This window comes from Herpailurus yagouaroundi, unplaced genomic scaffold (assembly GCF_014898765.1).
Source record: "Herpailurus yagouaroundi ecotype Mexico unplaced genomic scaffold, PumYag 216, whole genome shotgun sequence".
In the NCBI taxonomy this organism is placed as follows: Eukaryota; Metazoa; Chordata; class Mammalia; order Carnivora; family Felidae; genus Herpailurus; species Herpailurus yagouaroundi.
In genome coordinates this window covers 1,052,025-1,072,621 of record NW_024412447.1, presented here as the reverse complement: position 1 = coordinate 1,072,621, position 20,597 = coordinate 1,052,025, and the positions used below count along the sequence as shown (strand labels likewise).

General features: G+C 66.2%; 1 protein-coding gene across 2 annotated transcripts; it reads left to right on the top strand.

The window, feature by feature from the left end:
• Nucleotides 1-55: 55 nt before the first annotated feature.
• On the top strand, nt 56-19,642 carry MICALL2 (MICAL like 2). Of its 2 annotated transcripts, XM_040455699.1 has the most exons (18): nt 169-278; nt 6,362-6,445; nt 6,807-6,855; nt 8,765-8,906; nt 9,783-9,970; nt 10,760-10,875; nt 11,247-12,023; nt 13,595-13,851; nt 14,891-14,984; nt 15,694-15,854; nt 16,220-16,393; nt 16,877-16,941; nt 17,021-17,141; nt 17,224-17,314; nt 17,438-17,511; nt 18,174-18,288; nt 19,030-19,076; nt 19,425-19,642. In XM_040455699.1, the coding sequence occupies exons 4-18, from the start codon at nt 8,822-8,824 to the stop codon at nt 19,517-19,519; spliced, it is 2,460 nt and encodes an 819-aa protein (XP_040311633.1). In that variant the 5' UTR covers nt 169-278; nt 6,362-6,445; nt 6,807-6,855; nt 8,765-8,821; the 3' UTR covers nt 19,520-19,642. The 2 variants fall into 2 exon arrangements, with proteins under 2 accessions (XP_040311632.1, XP_040311633.1); XM_040455698.1 differs by lacking the exon at nt 6,362-6,445 and having other exon boundaries at nt 56-278.
• The last annotated feature ends 955 nt before the right edge of the window (nt 19,643-20,597 follow it).

Here is a 20,597-nt window from a genome sequence, read left to right as displayed (position 1 = left end):
GTCCACCAAGCGGAGCTGGGCCGGAGCCAGCCCTGCCGGCCGCCCCCCCTCCGGCCGGTCGGCGCGGGCGTCGGTCCGCGGCTCCGGGAGGCGCGGTTGGAGCCCCGCGGCCGCCGGGGCGCGCGCGCTGCCCGCATGGCCGCCATCAAGGCGCTGCAGCAGTGGTGCCGGCAGCAGTGCGAGGGCTACCGCGACGTGAGCATCACCAACATGACCACGTCGTTCCGCGACGGCCTGGCCTTCTGCGCCATCCTGCACCGCCACCGGCCCGACCTCCTGTGAGTGCACCTCGGGCGGGGAAGCTGAGCCCCAGGCTGCTGGCGCCGGGGAGCGCGGGTGGGGGAGGGCGCGCGGAGCGGGGTCCTGCGGGCACGACCCGCCCGGTGGCCTCAGTTCGCCCGTCCACCAAGCGGAGCTGGGCCGGAGCCAGCCCTGCCGGCCGCCCCCGCTGACTTAGTCAGTCCGTGAGTCAGACCGGCGTCCGGGCTCCGGCCACAGCCACTCCTCCCCGCGCGTCTCCTTGGGAAAGGGCCGGCGGGGCTACCCTTCTGCGCCGCCTGAGAGCCCCGCGGCCCCAGGGACCACTCACCACATCAGGGGGGTGGGTTAGTCGGAGCTTCAAGGGCGCTATGCCCTTGACCCTGCCCCAGCAGGTCCAGGCACCTTTGGGAATGCAGCCCAGGGGCGCCGTGGGGGAGGGGCTGATGCAGAGCTGGAAGCCCCAGACTTCCCCTGGTCTTGTGAGCAGGCCTGCCGGGGCACCCCAGGGTGACAGGGTATGAGATGGGGGCTGAGCTCCCATCCCCCGGAACCAAGGCACGTGGGCAGGGGAGAGGACTAGGGCGACTCCCCAGGGAGGGTCTTGGAGTGGTGGCTGGCACTTGTTGCTGGACCTTGTCCCCACCTGGGACCCACTCCACCAGTTATTCACTCAGCAAACGCTCCGGCTGGGCGGCTGGGACCTGGCTTGCTGGGACAGAGCTGTCCTCAGAAAGCCACCTGCCTCCTGGAAACAAATGTTTAAAAGCATTCTGAGAAGTCGTGGCTCGTTCCAGGGGTGGCTTGGGGTGCGCGTTTGCCAGGGAGGTCTCAGGGTTGCGAGGGGCCAGAGGCAGCTCCTCAGTGAGGCCTCTCTCTGTACAGATAGGGAAACTGAGACCCAGAGACGAGGCACCCTTGTTCAGGTCTCAGAGCACATCTGCAGAGCCAAGGCTGGCACTTGGGGCTCCTCCCCCTCACCCAGCTGTAACCTGTAGTCCCAGGCACTCTACCGGGAAGCTGGTCTTGAGAAAGAGGCCTGCACGTATTTCCTCCTCCTGCCCGAGGTTGTGAAAGACATTTGTGGAGCTTCATGGGGAGTCGCCCCATGTGGTACTTGGGCAGCAGTGTGTGCCCCCTGCCCAGGGATGTGCCTGGAGGCAGAAGACGTTGGGCAGTGAACACCCTAAGCTGAGCTTTGATGGGGAGGTGGGCTGGGGATGGGACCAGGAGAGGAGGTGGACAGGCCGAGCCCCCCCACCCCCCCCCCCCCCGGGTGCAGGCAGGTCCCTGGTGAGGCTGGCTGGGGACTGAGCCCAGGCAGCCTGGAGGTCCGCACAAGTCTGCAATTGTAGGGAAGTAAGGTATGCCCGTCTGCTGGCCGGGAGCCTTGGGACCACATCACGGGTCTAGCTGGAGAGTTGGGGCTTTTTGGAGCCCCTGGAGCTTCTGTCTGCTTCTAGCAGTGCTGGTTCGGACACCCGTGTGTGTGTGTGTGTGTGTGTGTGTGAGCGTGTGTGTGTGTGCGCGCGTGCGCGCGCGGGGCACTTGAGCCTGTCCCAGCATGCACTGCCTGAGCATGAGCACAGGCTCGTGCACGTGGGTGTGTACCACGCTGGCACAGGCAGGCGTCATATAACTGTTCATTTAACCGTTAATGAGTTTCTGCTCTGTACCCTGCACTGCAGACTGAATACAGTGGACTTGGCCCCTGCCTCAGGGAGTGGCATTGAGGGCATCTGGTAATCTCAGTTACTGCTGCCTTGGTTAATGTCCATCTGTCCCCACCGGGCTTTTAGTTCCAGAAGGGTGGGATGTCTTTTTTGTTCACTGCTTATCCTCAGTGCCTGGAACTGTACCTGGCACGACAGGTGTGTGGTGGGTATGAGCACATAGTTGGTACAGACCGAGCTGTTACGGTTGAGGGCTTGCACTTGGGACTCTGTAGATACAGTAAGAGTTTGGCTGGTGTCCTGGCAAGGTGGCGGCCCTGCAGGTCCCTGTGTGCAGGAGGGAGGGGAGGAGGCCGGGGGTGCAGGCAGGGGGGTAGCAGTAAAGAAGAGGAGCCGGGTGCCGCCCTCCTAGGGTCGCCTCCAAGGCCAGACTGAGGGCGACCCCCCCCCCCACTCCCATGCTCCCCATCCTTCGGAGACCCTCTGGGCGGTAGCTGACTTTGCCACCAGGAAGTCCTTCCCTGCGCCTCATGTCCAGCCTTCCTGCTGCACAGAAGCTGCTTCCTCCCTGCCGCCTCCTCGGGAGCAGCTGTGAAGGAGCCGGGCGCCCAGCCAGACAGGTGGCGATTGTGCTGCCCTGACGCTAAAGCTTCTGCCTCCGCCCATGAGATCGTGCGGCCCTGGTCCGGGAGGCACGTGTGACCTGCGGTGGCCCCGCGGGGACACCAGGAGGCGAGCATGGGTTGGGGGGTGGGCCCACCCAGCGAGGCCCCACTGGGAGTTAGCCGGGCAGCACCAGCCCGGGCCCCTGGGGTCTCTCGTATCGGCCTCAAGGGAGCCCGCTGCTCTGCCCTCGGGTCTGTTTCCCTGGCTATGCCGACCTCTGCCCAGCAGGCAGGTGAGCGCAGAAGCTGCCCGGGACAAACAGCCCCCTTCCCACCTCGGGGCAGAAAATCTGTAAGGGCTGGGCTCCTGCCCTTTCTGGGCTGACCAGAGGGGGCTGAGGGCTCCAGGGGACAGGCAGGAGGCAGGGGTGGCAGCTCCCTGCCAGGGAGGAGGGGCAGGAGCCCTTCCGGGCAGCAGGCACAGGGCTTCCGTGGGCTCCTCCTCCTGGGCCGTCTGTAGGGGGAGCGGACAGACCAGGCCGGTGTGTCAACAAGGCCGGTGGGGGCGGTGGGGGGGGGGGGGGTTCCTGCTGCACCCTCGCTGGGCCTCCCAGACCCTCAGGCCCACGGGGAGGGGCACCTGGTCTTTCTCCAGGTCCCTCCAGCCTGGGAGGCCGATGTCAGGTGTCAGGGCTGGGGCACAGCAGGGGCTGGGGGCTCCCCCCTTGGCCATGGCAGGGCTCCCTGAGAACCGCACGCAGCCCGGAGACAGGAGAGGCCCCCCACGCAGACGCTCGGAGACACCACTGTTTCTCTTCCTGGCCCGGAGCGGAGGGTGGGCTGGGCCCAGGCGGCCGAGCTGGCCTCTCCTCCCACGCCGGCCTCTTGGCCAGCAGGAAGCCTCCTGGGGACAGAGGCCTTCTGTTCCCCAGCCTGAGGGCCTGCTTCCCGGGCCCCCGCCACCGCCTTCCGGCCAGACTCTCCAGAATGGACACAGCAGGGGCTGCGGGCACCCCGTGACGCCCCACCCAGGCCACCGCAGAAGCCCCAGGGCTGACCCTCTCGGATGGGCCAAGGTTGGGGGTCAGGGTTTGCTCCGGCCTGACAGTGAGGCCGAGGTGTCTCACTTGCCCACTAGGAGCAAGGAGGGTGGGGCCTGGGCCCTGCGCCCACCCCAGACCTTCTCCCTGGGGCCTTGGCACCTCGTCATGTCCCATGTCTCTCCGGGCTGTGCACTCTGTCGCAAGGTCTGTGCTAGCATCTGCGCGGCGTCTCCCTCCCCACTGCCGTGTGGCTTCTGTCTTGTCTCTGTCCCTCTCCACCTCTGTGGAGACAGACACATCTCTGAGATGTGTCTCCCCTCTTCCTGTCCGCTCCCCTTCCCACTGGGATTAATTCCAGATGTGCTGAGGGTGCCTGGAAAAGGCACCTTCCCAGCCCAGCGCCCACCCCCCACGTGGTTGCGTTTTGTTCCAGGAAATAAACAGCGTGAGGTCAGCTCTCCAGGAATTTGGAAGGGGGTGCACATTCCCAAGAGCCCCAAAAGCCCGGAGGCAGGAGGCTGGCTGTCTCAGCAGCGGGAGGTCAACAGTGTTGGTCAGCCGTGGCCAGGGGAGGGCCCGTGCCTCAGGCTCTCTGGGCCACGCCAGGCCAGGCCAGGGCTGGACGCATGCTGGCACCTGGCACACGGCCGACAGGTCAGCGTTTACACGACGCCCACATAGACCCAATGGGTGCGTTCACTGGCTCACGTTGAAAGAATAGACGCCTCAAAAGTCCCCTCGCTTGGCAAGCATTGGAAGAACTCATTCATCAGAGAGCATTTATAGTGCACCAGCTGTATGCAGGTACCTTGGAGTTTTACCAGAAAGAACCTGAATTCAAATTACAGGAGTTTGACTAAAACATGATCTAACTTGGGGAGTGCCCTGGGCCGCAGCCGCCTCGCCGAGGGCCAGCGAGGGCGAAGCTCGTGCATGCTGGTCCAACAAGGCCTTGCACACAGATTGGCCGCCTTCCGGAGGGTTGGCCAAAGCTGGGCTGTCCGTCTGTCAGGCCTGCCCTAGGAGGCTGAGTCAGGTGCCCGAGGGCAGCCTCCTCCTGAGGCTCCAGGCCTCTCTCCCTTGGCTGTGGACGGCCATCGTCTCCCCTTTGTGCGTGTCTGTGTCCTGATTTCCCTTTTTATAAGGACGCCAGCCATTTTGGATAGGGCCCACCCTCCTGACCTCATTTGAACTGGATTCTGTCTATAAAGAAGACCCTGCTTCCAAAGAAGGTCACATTTTGAGGTTCTGGAGATTAAGACTCCAACAGATCATTTTGGGTGGGGGGCACGGTTCAGCCCTTCTCAAGAAGAGTCCTCCCCCCCACCCCCCATGGCGGAAAGCTGGTCACACCGGGCTTCCTGAGAGGGATGGGTGTGGTCTCTACTTGGCTCTCTCTGAAGGGGTTTGCAAGGCAGCTCAGTCCAGAGATTTCTGCCAGTGCGCCGGCCCCAGAGCTCCTGGCCAGGCAGCCTCAGGGACAAAGGCGATGCCGGCTGAACCCCATGCTGCGGGGGATGTGAGCTCATGGGGCCGCCAGCCAGAGGCAGAGAAGTGTCCGCTCAGGGACCTGCAGGGTGCCCGCAGGGAGGGACCCCAGTGGGGTGTGTCAGGCAGGGAAACTGTGTTCCAGCCGCCCGGAACAGCGTGAGCCAAGCTTGGGAGGCTGGGAGGGCAGGACCCTCCGTAGAGAGCTTGGTTCAGGAGGGGTGTGAAAGCCATGAGGCTGGCCAGGGTGGTCCAGCCCCACTGTGGAGGCCTTGAGGGCCCAGGGAAGCGGCTGGGACAGGGTCCTGAGGGTGGTGGCCCTTGAACTTGAGTGGGAAGGCAGTTCTTTCTGCAGCTTCAGACCCGCACCCCCTTGACCTTGTCAGCGGGGGCTGGCACCACTATTGTGGGCACCGGGACCTGCCTGGAGCGCTGAGATGCTCACTCAGGGTCCGGGGGAACAGAGGGCCCCCACGACATCTGCCGGATGCAGCCACTGCTGCCCCCCTTCCCCAAGGCAGATGCAGGGGGCAGGGGACCTCCTTCTCCTGCATGTTTGGAGACAAAACAGAGCTTGTGACCCTGCCCTCCTGCCACAGGGGCATCTTGCTGAGACATGGCCGTTTGGGTCAGTGACCCGGGGCAGGTCTGGAAAAGAGATTGAGCTTTCAAAGGGATGGGGTGGGGGAGGGAGGGAAGCCACTGAGATTGGAGGCCGGGGCCTGCCAAGAACCCCTTGGGGCGATGCGTGGAGACGGGCCACTCCACGCGCCACGGACACTGGTGGGACAGACCCAGGGTGAAGTGCTCATGTGGCCTCGATGATGAAGCAGGAGGCTGCCATGCCCGCCCCCTCTGGCCATGTCTATCTGGAGATAGAGATGCCCGCCATCTTGTCCTAGCACAAAAGCACCCTCTGTGCTCACGGGGTGGTCTTAGCATCTGGAACACGTTACCTGGGAGGTGGTCCAAGCGGAAACAGTGAGGTTTCCCCAAAGCCAGCCAGGGTGATGGACGTGGGGCTGGAGGCCGGCGGGGGGGGGGGGGGGTCCTCCTAGGAGGGAGGTGGGCCAACGGCAGCCCCGTCCCGTCCCTGCCACGTGGCCCGGGGCCCTGGCCCTGCTCTGTTGGGACCCGCTGCAGCCGGGCCCCCCAGCCTGCGGTCAGAAGCTGCTGTCCCCCACTCAGATGGGCACCGTGGCCCGAGAGAGGAGAGGGCTCCCCCAGGGTCCGACGGTGCAGCCTGGCTGAGTTGGGACGCGGATTTCAGCCCGAGCCCTTCCCCACACCACAGGGCTTCCCTAACAATCCAGTGCACACTGAAGGGGCAGAACTGCCATTGAGGACCCCACAGACGGCAGAGAGGACAGACAGATGGGTATTCGAACGGCCCTCCCGGAAACGTCAGCCTGCCTCTGGCTGAGCCCCTGCTGGGCCTGGCTGTGTTTTCTGCTCTGAGCGACCCTGCAGGGGTGCAGTGGGCCGAGATGTGCCCGTGTGGGTGTGGGCACCGAGTCCCGGGCCAGCCTGGCCCTGGTGCAGGGCTTGCCTGAGTGTCTGAATGTTGCCTTTGCTCTTGGCCTCTCCAGTAAGGCCCACTATCCAGGCTGGGCCAGCGAGCCCATTCGTGGCTGCTGTGTGACCTCACTCCTTCCCAGCTGCCGCTCCTGGCCTCGGTTTCCCTATTTCAGCAGGATCACCTCTGAACTGCTTTGGACACCTATATTTTTGTCTTCCAGAAACTTTGATGCTCTCAGGAAGGAAAACGTTTATGAGAACAACAAACTGGTGAGTGCCCCCTGTTCCTGACTCGAAGCTGGCTTGGTGGGCCTGCCCTGTGCCGGCACCCAGGTCCCGTGGACCACCCTCGGGCACCTCTGGGAGCAGCTGTGGTAGTTGCTGCCAGGGCAGATGAGCACATGGAGACCGGAGGCGCGCTGCCGGGTTCCGCAGCCGGTCCTGAGCCGGGTGACCCCAACCTCAGAAATAGCCTCCAGTCTGATGCCCAGGCCCTCCCGGCCCCCTTTTTCCTGCCGGGGAAGGAAGGGGTTGCGAGTAGCTGAGCGGGGTCCAGATGTGGCTCTGGGAGGATGGGGCCCTTGGCTTGGCCCTTCCCCACCCTGTGGGGACCAACCACCCTGAGCTGGACTGTCAGACTGGCCGCCAGGGTCTCAAGCACACTGCCTGTGGCCGCTCTCTGCTGGCTGGCCAGGCCCTGCCCTATCCTCGCCTCAGTTTCTTTGCTGCAGAATTAGCCCCGTTATCTCGATGGGCTGACTCCCAGAGGGGCAGGCAGACGCACGCCCTGCGGCCGCGGGTCCAGAGCTGGCTTTCCAGCGGGGGTGACGGACGGAGCTCTGCAGGTCAAAGCTGCGTGTCCCATGAGGTCCCTGCTCGCTGGTGGACGATTTCAATTTAAGTGTAACTTAATTAAGAAGAAATAAGATGACAACTTTAATTTCTCGGCAGCACTGTCCACACTTCAAACATTCCCTCCCATTGGACAGCTTGAAATAGAGCTGGTCCATCCTCACAGAAAGTTGTGCTGGGGCACTAGCGCGCCTGTGGGGGAGCGAACACGTGGGGACAACGGAGTGGAGGTGTATGCCGCGGTGGTCTTCATGAGCGGGGCAGGGCAGGCGTCTGCAGTGACAGTGGGGCCCTGTGGACTCTTGGAGGAGGGGCGGCCTGGTGGGGGTACTGCCAGGGGCCAGGGCGCTAGGCAGGAGGGCACCTGGCTAGGAGGAGTAAGGAGGGGGGCCTGGGGGCGCGGCCAGAATGGGGGCGTGACCGGAACAGATGGGGGTGTGGCTGGAACGGAGGGGGCGTGACCAGAACAGTGTGGGGGCGTGGCCAGAGCAGAGGGGTGTGGCCAGAACGGAGTGGGGGCGTGACCGGAACATAGTGGGGGGTGTGGCTGGAATGAAGTGAGGGCGTGCCCAGGACGGTGAGGGCGTAACCGGAGCGGGAGGAGGGGGGGGGGGGCCGGGCGGGGGGGGGGGGGGGGGGGGGGAGTGGGGGTGTGGCGGGAAGACTGAGGGCGTGGCCCGAACCGAGCGGGGGTGTGGCCGGAGCAGGGCAAGGGAAGCACTTGGCTTCCTCCCTGGGGGCTGCTGTGCTGGCTGCGCTCGGGGTCTGCAGGGTCTATGTTGACGGTGGGGTGGGTGGTGAGAAGACTATAGTGGCAGCAGGAGGAGTCAGATTTGGGGTGTATTTTGAAGGGGAGTCCAAGGAGATTGGAGGTCTTTGACCTGAGTGTGGAGGGACATCACCGCTGGGTGGGCTTAGGTCTGGGAGGGCTCAGGAGCCCCGTTTTGGACACCTAAAGACCCAGGTGTCACCCTCAGACTTTGCAAGGGCGTCACAGCAGTTTAGGGGAAGGGTCCAGATGGGGACTTGAGGGTTGTCAGGTGAGGGATGGGCGTCTACAGGCAGGAGATGCCAGGCTGGCCAAGGCTGAGACCCACTCCCCAGCAACTTCAGTCCTGTGTGGTCGCACTGTGATCCCCATTGTACAGACCGGTAAACTGAGGCTCAGGGAGGTCATGTCTGAGCAGACCTTGAACTTTGAACCCAGAGCTTTCTGGGCCTGATGGGGTTTCTGGTCTCCTTCCGGGAGGAGCTTGGTGGCCTGGCTGAGAGTGAGGGGGGATGTCTCCCAGCCCACCTGTGCTGACTACTCCCACTCCCACCCAAGGCCTTCCGTGTGGCCGAGGAGCAGTTGGGCATCCCGGCCCTGCTGGACGCTGAGGACATGGTGGCCCTGAAGGTGCCCGACCGGCTGAGCATCCTGACCTACGTGTCACAGTACTACAACTACTTCCATGGACGCTCCCCTAGTGAGTCGGGGCTGGAGGCCTCCTCTGCCAGCTCAGCACCGGCCCCCAGCATTGCCCGGTGGGGGCGGGAAGCGGGAAGCCAGTCTGTTCTGGCACCCCTCTGGTGCCGCACATGTGGAGCCCCCCATGATCCCCATGCTTCCCCTCAGGGGAGCACGGCCCCCCATTGTGCTGCTGCAAGGGTTGAGCAAGGGTCCGGGTGTCCCCGGCCCCACACCCACTTGCCCACTGAACGCATGAACCCAGATCCTGCCTGTCCTTCCCCTCTGGGCCTCGGTTTGCCCATCTGCACCCCTGGAGCCTATGCCCACAAATCTTGCCTCAGGCGGCTTGGCGGACCCCAGGGTGGGCTCCCGGGCCTGACTCCAGAGGCCCTCACCGACCCCCCCCCCCCAACCCCGCACATTTGGCCTTACAGACACCAAGCTAACCCTGGCCGGGTGGGTCCTCCGGGCAGGGTCGGGGCCGGGCCCAAGGGACTTGATTCCGGCTGCTTTATGCACCCTGAAGCTCAGCCCCTCCCCTCCCCCCACATTCCTCATCCAGCCTTAGAAATCCCCGGAACAACTCTGGGCACGGGACCAGCCCCGCCTTGATATTTCCACTTTGTGGAGACACAGAAAAGTCCCATTTCTCCCGACCCAGATCAGGGCTCTCAGAGCCAGAGGGAGGGGCACGGGTGAGGCCAGGCCCCTGCCGGGAATGTGCACTTGGGGTTGCTGCGGCTGCCCCTCCCAGGCCCCCAGAACAGCAGGAGCTGCCCCTCCCGACACCCCCGGCTCCGGGCCCCGTGTTGGGCACTGGCATCTGCAGGGCACCCAGAGCAGGGGTGGGCCCAGATGACTTCAGAGCCTGACCCTCTGTGTCTGGTGCCAGTTGGGGGCATGGCCGGTATCAAGCGGCCCCCGTCGGGCTCCGATGAGGAACCGTCTGGGAAGAAGGCCCTGCCCCAGCTGGCCAGACCCTCACCCACCCCAGCCCAGGGCCGGCCACTGTCTCCAGCCAGCACAAAGCCCGCCGCCCAGTGGAAGGATGGGAGCTCAGAGGGCCCCCTGCGGAAGACTGTAAGCACCCGGCCCTGCCTTCCTTCTAGCTCTTGGGACTGAGTGTGGCCTCTACACCCTGGGCACCTGGGATGGGGGACCGTTGGGTCCCGGGCACGGCCTTAACTGCTGTTTATCTGGAACCCACCGGGAGTGACTCCACGAGCTCCTTCAACCCTGTGTGGTCGGGATATGATCCCCGTTGTACAGATAGGTAAACTGAGGCCCAGGAAAGTCTAGGTCTGCTCTGAGCAGGGCTAGAACCTTGACCTCAGAACTTTCTGGCTCCTAAGCCGTTTCTGGCCTCCCGGGTGGGTCAGGAAAGAGCCCTGGGTGTGTCCTTCCTGCCTGTCCAGCGCTTTAGGGTGCCCCCACTTTCAGAGGTGGGGACAGAGGACGAGTGACATGCTGTGGTTGGGCGCCCCCTGCTGTCCCGGGGACTGGAGCAGCCGGCAGCCCCAGCCTTAAGATTGCTTCCGGGGGGCCGGCGGGGGGGGGGACGGAGCAGCAGGAGGGCCCGAATCTGTCTCCTGTTGCCCCAGACCCTCGAGGTCAGGTCCCTATAGCCCCTCTCCTTGGGCCGGGCTGCAGACCCTGCACTTGGGAGTCCAGCCGGCCTGGGCATGGGCCATCCTGGCTGCGCCTGGCAGGCAGCTCTCCTGGGGGCCTCAGCCCTCTGGTCCAAGCAGCGGGATCTTCTTGCCGCGGATGAGGCAGCTGTCGGGAGCGAGGGCCGGGGCATTCGACCTACGCTGGCCTGGGCTGGGGGCTCAGACGTGTCAGCTGCCCCCTCCACCCCCCCCCCCCAAGGGCCAGGCCTCGGCGGGCAGTTCCATCAGTAGCACCTGTGGGGTCTGTGGCAAACACGTGCACCTCGTGCAACGACACCTGGCTGACGGGAGGCTCTACCACCGGAACTGCTTCAGGTAGGGCCTGTGCACGTGCACGTGTGTACACGCGCACATTTGTGAGCACGCATGTGTGCCGGCCCGCGTGTGCGCGTGTACATATACACATTTGCACGCGTGTGTGCGACTGCACCTGTGCGTGAACGTACATAGGTGCACGTTTGTGAGCCCCTGTGTGCGTGTGTGCTGACAGGCACAGATGCTTCCTGGGTATCGGAGCCCCCAGCAGGATCCTCGCGGGGTCTGTGACTCAGAATGGTCACTGTGAGTGAGGAGGGCTGTCTGCTGGATGAGCAGACGCCGGGCTCCACGAGCCCGGCAGAGCGTGTGATGGAGAAGTGCACGCCGGCCCGGAGCCTGCTCACGGGTCCTCCTCTGCCCTGCACCAGGTGTAAGCAGTGCTCCAACACGCTGCACTCGGGGGCCTACAGGGCCACCGCCGAGCCCGGCGTCTTCGTGTGTTCCAGCCACCAGCCCGAAGCCACCTCTGCAAGCCCCACGTTGCCGCGCTTGGCCCCCCAGCAGCCCAGGGCTGTCCCCTCGGACTCCAAGCCGCCCAGAGCCCCATGGAAGGCCCAAGAAGCAAATGGGCACAGAGACACGGGGACAAAGGCCAGGCCAGCGGCCTGGGAGCCTGTGGTGGGCAACTCAACTCCCAAAGGTGTCGCCCCCACTACGACTGAGCCTCGGGCCACCGCCTCCTCCCACGTCCACGCGGGGAGCCCAGCCGGGTCCTCGGCGGGCCCGCCGGGTGGCAAAGCCAACGTGCCCGTGGCCAACAGTTCGCCGAGAGGGTGGTCGTCGCTGGGACAGGACAGGGCAGCAGTCGGCCCCCACCCTGCCGCGACCCCAAGTGCCCCAGACTCTCGCCCAGCCACACCGCAAGGCCGGGTGACCCCCCAAGGGGCGGCCCCCCAGACCAAGCTCAGGTTGGGCCCAGTGTCTCCGGTCCCGGCAGACACCCCAGACTGGACCCCATCGGCCTCCAGGACACAGCAGGCCCGGGAGAGTTTCTTCCAGACGCCCGCAGCTGCCCCCAGCCCAGCTGGCAGGGCCCCACCTCCCGCGGATGTGCCTTCTGGGGACGGCGGCAGGGAACAGGCACTGAGCTTCCTGCAGAAGACCCTGCCGGGGCTCAGGGACACCGGCGCTCAGGAGCCTGGCAGGTGGGTGGGGGCAGGGGCGGGGGCAGCCAAGGAGGGTTCCAGGCCTGGCCTGGCTGTAGGACTGACTGTGGGGCCGTGTTCCCCAGCCTCAGTTTCCTCAGCTGGGAAATGGGGAAAATGAGATGGGGCCCAAAGTGCCTGGTGGTCGGCAGGAGGGGGGCGTGCCAGACACACTCTTGGGGGCCGCCACCTGGCACATCCTGAGCCCCACCTGAGGACCTCCGATGGGGAGCCAGAGGCCGTGAGTGGTCCCAGTGTGGAGTCTGGCCTTGGCGGAGCTCAGCCCTCCCGCCCGTGTCGCACACCGGGCACAGCAGGCTCTGACGGGTCAGACGGTCCCTGTGGTAGTTTCCTGAGGCTGCTGGGACACACACCACACGCTGGGGGCTAAAGCAACACAAAACTGTTCTCTCCCAGTTCCTGAGGCCCGAAGGCTGAACTCCAGGTGGGCGTTCCCCGCGAGGGCCGGCGGGGGGTGGGGTGGGGTTGGGGGGGGGGGTCCTGCCGCCTCTTCCAGCTCCCGGTGGCCCCAGTTCCCGGCCTGTGGCCACACGCTCCCTCCTGGCCTCCAGGGTCACCTGGCCTTCTTCCCTCTATGTCTGTCTTCTACTTCTCTGTCTCTTATGAGGACACCCCCACTCTAATCCAGGATGACCTCATCTAAACTTGATTCCATCTGCAAAGGTTCTATTTCCAAATGAGGCCACACTCTGGCCTTCCGAGTAGACCTGAATTTGGGGGGGGGGGACGCCACTCACCACACGACAGTGGCCTAGTGAGTGAGGGGATCGCGTGCCAGGCTGGCTGCTGCCGCTGTGCCCGCCGCCTTGTGCTGCCCCTTGTTTTGGGGGGAGCATTCTGGCCCCTCTGGATCAGCTGGGGGTGCCCAGGGAGGGTGAGCCTGCCCCCCTGCTGCAGGCCGGGGGATGTCCGGGCACCTGGGGGCCAAGGCTGCTTGGCCGTGTGAGGGCTCTGCGTGGGGGACCCCTGGCTGGGTGTCTGCTCCTCCTGGCTGCCCTGGGCCCAGAGAGCAGGGGGGAGAGAAAGTGGCTTCAGAGGGAGAACAGGGCACAGAGCAGCTGCCCTGGCTGGAGGAGGCGCCCAGCTTGCCGCCCTGCACGCAGGTGTGCCCCAGGGGATGCAGGGTGGCCCAGTGACAGGCAGCCCCGTCCGTGGAGGCCTCGAGCGTGTTGCTGAGGGTGGGGCTAGGCAGGCCTGGCTGGTCCACGGCTCTGGGCAGGGCGCCCACAGTGAGTCCCAGGTGCCTCTAGGCAGGTAGATGTAAGGGGGGGGGCCTGGGGGGGCTATCCCACGCCCCACGAGGGGTGTGTTTTGGGGTATTTTAATCTCAGCTGATGCCGAAATTAAGCAGGAAGGTAAAATCAGGTGCCGCTATACAGCTGTGTCAGAAGTGGGTGCCCTTGGCCTGTCCCTCGGAGGGCCTATCTCCCTCAGGAGGGTGGGCATTAGGAACCAGCTGCCAGGGGAGGCTGAGGGGCTGCTGCCTGGGGGGCATGGTTGGAAGGGCTCCTGGATCCACCTGTGCCTGATGCCTCCTCTCTCACCTGTAGGCCCTCCCCAGTCACCTCCCCTGCTCTGAAACCCTACACCAGAACGGAAGGGCCACGAGCAAGTCCAGCGGCCAAGCTGTCACCGCTGGCATCTCCCCAAGCCCTTAATCCCCCTGCGAGGACTGAGCCACCAGCCCCCCTAAGCAGAGGCACCACCTCGCAGGCTTCCCCGCCACCCCAGAGCTCGCCCGTATCCTCGGGGGCTGGCAAGGCGGGTGCTGGCTCCAAGCTGAAGCCGGAGGTCCCACTGGCAAAGGGTAAGAGCTCCCCCGATGCGGGGTGGGGTGGGGGAGCCCGGGTCTGCCTCTGCGCTCCCCGGACATCTGCCGGCTTCCGGCCTGGCTCCCAGGCTCCCGCTCCGCGTCCCCGTCACTCACGCTGCTCCACAGCACCCGCCGGCCCTCGCTCTCTCCCGGGTCCGCCTCACTCCAAGTTAGCGGTGGCAGACGCCCCTCGGCGTGGCGCGGCCAGACGGCCACCGCTCACCCGCCCCGCCGTCCCAGCCCGTCAGCCCCGTGTCCCCAGTGACGGTGTAGGCGGGCAGGCAGCTACCGTGCTCCTGCTCTGCCCCGGCCACGGGGTCACCGCCTCCCACGAGGCTCTACATCCACGGTTCCCGAGCATGTCTGTCCTTCCTGCACTGTTCCGGTGATGGTGCCCTGTGCTCTGAGGGTCCCAAAGCCCCCTGGGCACGGGGCCCCGCCTGGAGCCCGGAGCCCCCTCGGACCACATCTCGTTTCATGGCCTCACTTTCCTGGGCTGCTCCTCACGCTTTTCTGCGGAACTACGGAGCTGGCTCTCTTCCGGGCGCCTGGACGTCTCTTAGTGCTGAGCAGTGAGCCGGGCTCAGAGAGTACCCCACGCAGAGGGTTTTGCCGAGCTCGCTCCTTTGGCTGAGCCCCCGTCATGAAAGCCACTCCGTTCTGAGCCACGGGGGCCTGCCGACGGGCTATCACGGCTTAGCCACACGTCCGGCAGACGCACAGCTCCCTCGGCATCCGCGGGCCTCACCTGGCCACACCCTCACCCATCTGGAAGCAGGGGAAGTTGAGGCTCAGAGAGGGGAGCGATTCCCCTGAGCACACACAGCACAGGTGGTCAGGCTTGAAGTCCTGAGCCCGATTCCCAGCCGGACTCCTTCCCGTGGGCCGGGCTGCTCTGTGTCCACCTGAGAGGGGACGGCTGCAGGCAGGTGGAGGCGGGGAGATCCAGCCTTTCCCAGCAGACCCCCCTTGCCCGGAACACCCCCCCCCCCCCCCCCCCCCGCCCATGACCTGTGTCCCTGCCCTCACCTAGGCCCCAGTGCCAGCCCCCAGGAAGGCCAGGAGGACGGGCCGGCAGGATGGAGGGCCCGCCTGAAGCCTGTGGAGAAAAAAAGCCCTGCTGAGAGGTGAGGGGTGGGTGGGGCCTGAGCGGCGGCCTGTGGCCCAGGGCCAGCACCGGGCCTGGCACACGTCAGCAGGTAAATGACGGCACGTGGACCGACTGAGGCACCCGTGGGAGGGGTCTGTGCACAGCCGCCCGGACCTCTCTCCCGTAGCAGAAGCCAGTTCGCGGCAGCCCGAGCAAGGCGGGGGCCGTCACACCGGCCCGCATTCCCTTCATGTAGCTGGAAGGTTGGGAGGGTGGGCAGGGGGATGACAGCCATGGGCTGGTGGGTGCCCACCAGGCCTGAGCCCGGAGCGGGGAAGGGGCTCGGTTAGGACGGGGAAGGGAGAGGCTTCCTTGAATGAGGCCACGGGTACCCTGGCCAGACCGTCACACGCGCCCACCCCGGGGGGCTGGACGCGCGGGTCCAGGCTCACCGTGCAGGGTGGTCGCCACCCCCCCCCCCCGCGTAGTACGACGCCCAAGGGCAGACAGCACACTTGGGGACCTGCCCCAGGGCGGGTGTCTGGGTCCCGGGGCGCATCAGCTGAGCACGTGCTCCCACCCACAGAGCTGGGTGCGTGTGTGAACACGCACCTGTGTTCTGGGGGTTCACAGCCGGTCGCGTGCGTGTGCCCGGAGCTGCGCCGTGGGCTCCATCCTGGCCTCCAGTGTGGGGGTTTGGGGGACGGCCCGTGCCCCCCTTGGCTGACCCCCTGCCCTCTGTCTAGGGGTCCAGAGTCAAAGGAGCCACGGATCCTGGGAGAGCCTAGGGCGAGCGAGGCACCCGGGAAGGTCCCTGGGAGCTCTGCGGGGCACGTCCACAGCCCCCCGGCCCCTCTTGGGCCTGAGAGGACACGGGGCACAGCGAGCCCTGGGCCCGGCCTCTCAGGTAATACTGGGAGGGAACCCGGCCCCGGGGTGCCCGAGGAGCTGGTGTGGGGGTGGCGGCCTACGCGTGCCTTTACGCTTGCACACGTGTAAGCGTGGCTGTTCCCGCACGCTCAGCTGCCCCTGGATCCACATCCAGCCCCCACACCTCTTCCTGCGTGACCTTGAGCGGGTCTCCAGCCCCCTGGGCTCATCTGCCCCTGTGCTGTCGAGGGTACAGACCTCCCTCCCTGTGTGGACGTGGGCACGGGGCTGTGAGGACTGACCCCATGTTGGCCTATGGGGCCCCGGGTTGGGGAAGCGGTAGGGGGGAGGGCGACGAACCTGCTGGCTCGACAAGTGACCCTGTCCCCTGCCCTCGGGCAGCCGCATCCCCCTCCCTGTCCCCGGCCCCGACCCCAACCCACCGCAGGAAGCTGGCTGTCCCTGCCAGTCTGGACGTTTCTGGAGACTGGCTTTGTCCCGAGCCCCGGGAGCAGGAAGCCGCAGCCGGGAGCTGGAAGAAGGAGAAAGAGAAGCCCCCTGCTCAGGACGCACCAGGTCAGCCCCGAGACACCGGCCCCCATGCTGTCTGGGATGCAGAGGAAGGGGCTCATCTGAGGAGGGAGCGTCTGGTGGGGTTTGCAGGGTGACGAGCCCACGGGGCCCAGGACGGAGGGAAGGCAGCAGCCTGGGGCATGCCTGCAGCTCTGAGCAATGCGGGCGGGAGGGGCGGCCGGGAGCCTGCGGGACCCGGGACCCAGCCCCCAGTGCTTCCCTGCCAGCGCCCACCGGACAGAGGCCCCGGCTCCTCCCGGCACCCGACTGGCCTGGCGACGATGGGGCGTTCGCTCTCGGCAGCTCGCCGGATGGGGTGTCCGGCTGCTGACCCGGGGGCGGGTGGGGGCCGGGGTCGGGCGCGGTGCACTTCTCACGGCCTGCGGGGTGGGGCGGGGGCATCCCGGGCAGGCGGGATCCGGGTCGCGTTGGGCCCGGCGCCCCCAGGTCCAGGAGGGAGACTTGTCCTTGTCTTGCCATCTCCAGGGAGGCCCGTGAGCTCGGCCGGCACCCCCACCCTACGTGGCAAGGCAGTGACCAGCGCCAGCAAGGTGAGCGGGCCAGGGTGCAGGTGGGCAAGGTGCACGGCCCGGCCTCCCCGACCGCCCCTCAGCACCCCTCTGTCCCCAGCTGCACCCTGACTACGTGCCCGAGGAGATCCAGAGACAGATGCAGAACATCGCCAGGCAGCTGGACGCCCTGGAGCTCAGGGGCGTGGAGCTGGAGAAGTGTCTGCGCGCGGCCGAGGGGGGTGAGCCACGTGCACGCCGCCCCGGGCCGGGCCAGCCCCTTCCCGCGTGCCCGGCCTGACCCGTCCCGGTCCCCCTCCCCAGATGCCTCGGAGGACGCGCTCATGGTCGACTGGTTCCAGCTCATTCACGAGAAGCAGCTGCTGCTGAGGCAGGAGTCGGAGCTGATGTACAAGTGAGGGGTCTTTGCCCGAAGGGCCCTCCCCGACGCGGCCGCCGCCTCTGGGTGCAGGCTGGGCTCAGGCCAGGGGGCGGCCGGCCAGGCGGGGCGGGCCTCACGCCTGTGTCCCCTCGGCAGGGCCAAGGACCAGCGCCTGGCAGAGCAGCAGCTGGACCTGGAGGGGGAGCTCCGTCGGCTGATGGCCAAGCCCGGTGCGTCCCGCCCACCACCGGGAGCCCGGCCCGCCAGGGGTGGCGCTCAGTCCTGGCCGCGGGCGCGGATGTGGCATTCCCAGGCCCCTCCAGCGGGCTGCCTGGGTGGCCACCCCTTGGGGAGGCTCGTGGGTTGTGGTTGTGGCACACATTCTGGAGCCCGGGGTCCAGTCTGTGCTCCCCCACGCCTGGCTGTGTGTCCTTGGCCGGGGCACTCGACCCCTCTGTGCTTGCAAAGTGGCGACGCTGGCCTCCACCTCCCTCAGCCGCAGCGACTAAGTGAGCTAATATGTAGGCGCACGCAGCCCAGACTAGCGTGGCCTGTCGGGTTTGTGGATGGCGTGGCGGAGGGCCTGGGGCAGGGGCTCGGGTCCTGGCGGTCCCGACTCTGCCTTTCCTTGCCGTGGGATGGGGCAAGCAGCGCCAGGTCTCTGATCTGGTCGTTCTTCCACTCATCCCTCCACTCGTCCACCCGTCCAGCCATCCGTCCACCCATCCGGCATTGCCAGGAGTTCACTGCAGAAGGGCAGGCTCTGTCCAGTTGCTCCCAAGACCCTCCCCCCACCTCCAGTGGAGGAGCCTGACCCTGAGGAGTGGGGACAGTGTGTCCCTGAGCGGGTTGGGACAGCAGGGCTGCCGCTGAAGGCAGGCTGTCCCCGCAGAGAGTCTGAAGTCATCCCAGGACCGGCAGCGGGAGCAGGATCTGCTAAACCAGTACGTGAATACGGTGGATGACCGCAGCAGCATTGTGGACGTCCTGGAGGAGGACCGGCTCAGGTGAGGGCGGGGTCTCGGGGCCCAGGTGATGGGGCGCTAGAACCCTGGCTCCGCCGTGCCAGGTCTGGACTGGCCACCTCATGCTCAGAGCCTCTCCCCCGCCCCATCGGCAGGGAGGTACAAGACCCCCGCCGTGTGCGTCCTGCAGGCGGGGGCACTGCGCCCAAAGGCAGACCCAGCCTAGGCAGCCCGACTCAGAGGTTCTCCCCGACAAAGCCCTCGAGCCCCGTGTTCCCCGACCCTCGGGGGTCGGCGCCTGCTGACGGAGTTGCGCAAGGCCGGAAACATTCTATGCCGCGACCAGCTCACCGTGGCAGCCACGGGTGGCTACTGGGCACTTGCAGTGTGACCCGTGCAACAGAGGAGAGAAATTTACACTTTTTTTTTTTTTTTTTTTTTTCCTAAATACACACAGCCACCTGTGTGTCCTGGTGCTGCACTGGGCCGCCAGCGTCGTGACCACCCCGACGGGGCGTTTCTGTCCCCATGTGTAAATGAGGGGCCTGCCGAGGCCGCGCAGAGTCAGTGGCCAAGGTTCTTAGACGCGTCCCTCTGTGAGCTTGCCCCCAGGTCCTCCTAGGGCCCTTCTGTCCCCGTGGCACGGACGAGGGTCTGGACCCAGACAGGGTCGGCCAAGGGGGGCGGGGAGAGGAGCTGATGGAGGTGTCAGGTGGGCTCAAGGCTCGGGCGTGAGTCCGACAGAGGCCCGCCGCCCTCACTGCCACACCGCCCCCGTTTCAGAGAGCGAGAGGAGGACGAGGTGCTTCAGAACATGATCCAGAATCTGGGTAACTGTGGGAGCGGTCGGGGCCGGGCCTCCCGTGGGGTGGGTGCCAGGCCCCATCTGGCAGATGCGGCCTGAGGACGGAAAGGCTCACCCCAAGGGAGCAAGCTTCCCATCGCTCGGAGGAGCCCCAGCCGGCAGCTCCCGATCCTGTGGTCGGGGGCGAGGGGCGTGGCCGGTGCCAGCGGGGGCTCTAAAGGCTGGCGGCGCCTAGGTGGTTCCCACGAGGGAGGGCGGAGGGCCTGGCTTCCTAGGGGCTCTGGGGGCCCGGGGAGGGCCCTGGTGGGTGGGAGGGAAGGGCGTTCTCGGCAGGGGCAGTGTCCTCAGTGTCCGTCCCCCCCCCGCCCCCCAGACCTCCACAGAAGCAGCGGGGACCAGAAGAAGAACCCCAAGTTCCGCTTGTCCAGGATCTGGTCCCTGAAGGGCAGAAGCAAAACCCCTGAGTGAGCTGCCTGGCGGGGACGCAGGACCCTCGCCCTTGACCCGGACAGGGCCGGCACCGGGGAGTGGGGACCTGGACCACCCTGTCTGTGGGGTCTGAGCCGTCTCAATAAAGAAACTGACCACGTGGCCTGGCTCCCTCTCCTGTGCGCCACGGGCTCCCGGGCGGCCTGGAGGTCGTGGCCGGCATCCAGTTCTGCGCCAGCGTGGACGTGTCTGTGGCCTTGAGCAGGCGCTGACCCTCCCTGGGCTGGCCTGGACCCTCAGAGATGGGCATTTAAGCTGCTTCCTGGCCCGGCTCGAGGGACAGGAGCCGGGCACAGAGCGGGTCTGTGCCAGGTTCACTCAGGCGCGGGCCCCACGCACGATCTCCAAAGCTCGAGATCTGTGACCTTGGCCTTTAGGGCGGAGGTGATCATTGCCCCAGGCCCTGGTATCCAGCAGGCAGTGGGGCTCACCGCCTTTGCCGACCTCTGGTGGAGAGAGGGCGCGGTCAAGGCAGAGAAGGCCGAAGGGGCGCGGGTTCCCGGCAGCTCACCCAGAGCCCCTGCCCAGCACTGCCCGCACTCGGGGGACCCAGGCCTCAGTGTCCCCTTTTGTGTGGGGAGCTGGCGTGTGTCTGTGCTGTCCCCAGCCACGGTGGGAGCCCGCTGCGGTGGTCCTCGTGGACCCTCAGCAGTGCCACATCACCAACACTCCCCAGCCTGGTGGCAGACGGGGTCGAGACCCCAAGCGTCCCAGGCAGGACAGAGCAGGGAGACCCTGCTGAGTAGGCCGGGGCCCCTCGGGGCTCCCACTGCATCCTGTTGCCTTTACGGGGGGGTGCTGGAGGGTCTCAGCCGGGGACTCTTGGGACCTGAGGTCAGGCTGTGACATGGGACAGGGAGGGTGGCTGCCTGGTACAGACACGACGCAGAGACGCTCAGCTCTGTGGCCGTGGACCAGAGCCCCGCCCCCTCTGAGCCTCTGACGACCTACAGTTGGGCTGCACGCGGGCTGTGCGGCCCGACAGGGCCATGGGGGTGCTTCTGGACACCGGGGCCGGCGGCAGTGTGGCCTCTTCACCACCAGGGGGAGGCAGAGG

Excerpts from the sequence above, each read along its gene's own strand:
- MICALL2 (XM_040455698.1), top strand. The coding sequence starts at position 136 with ATGGCCGCCATCAAGGCGCTGCAGCAGTGGTGCCGGCAGCAGTGCGAG. Across the intron at positions 17,512-18,173 it reads TCGGCTGATGGCCAAGCCCG|AGAGTCTGAAGTCATCCCAG; the intron begins GTGCGTCCCGCC and ends CTGTCCCCGCAG. Across the intron at positions 19,077-19,424 it reads GAACATGATCCAGAATCTGG|ACCTCCACAGAAGCAGCGGG; the intron begins GTAACTGTGGGA and ends CCCGCCCCCCAG.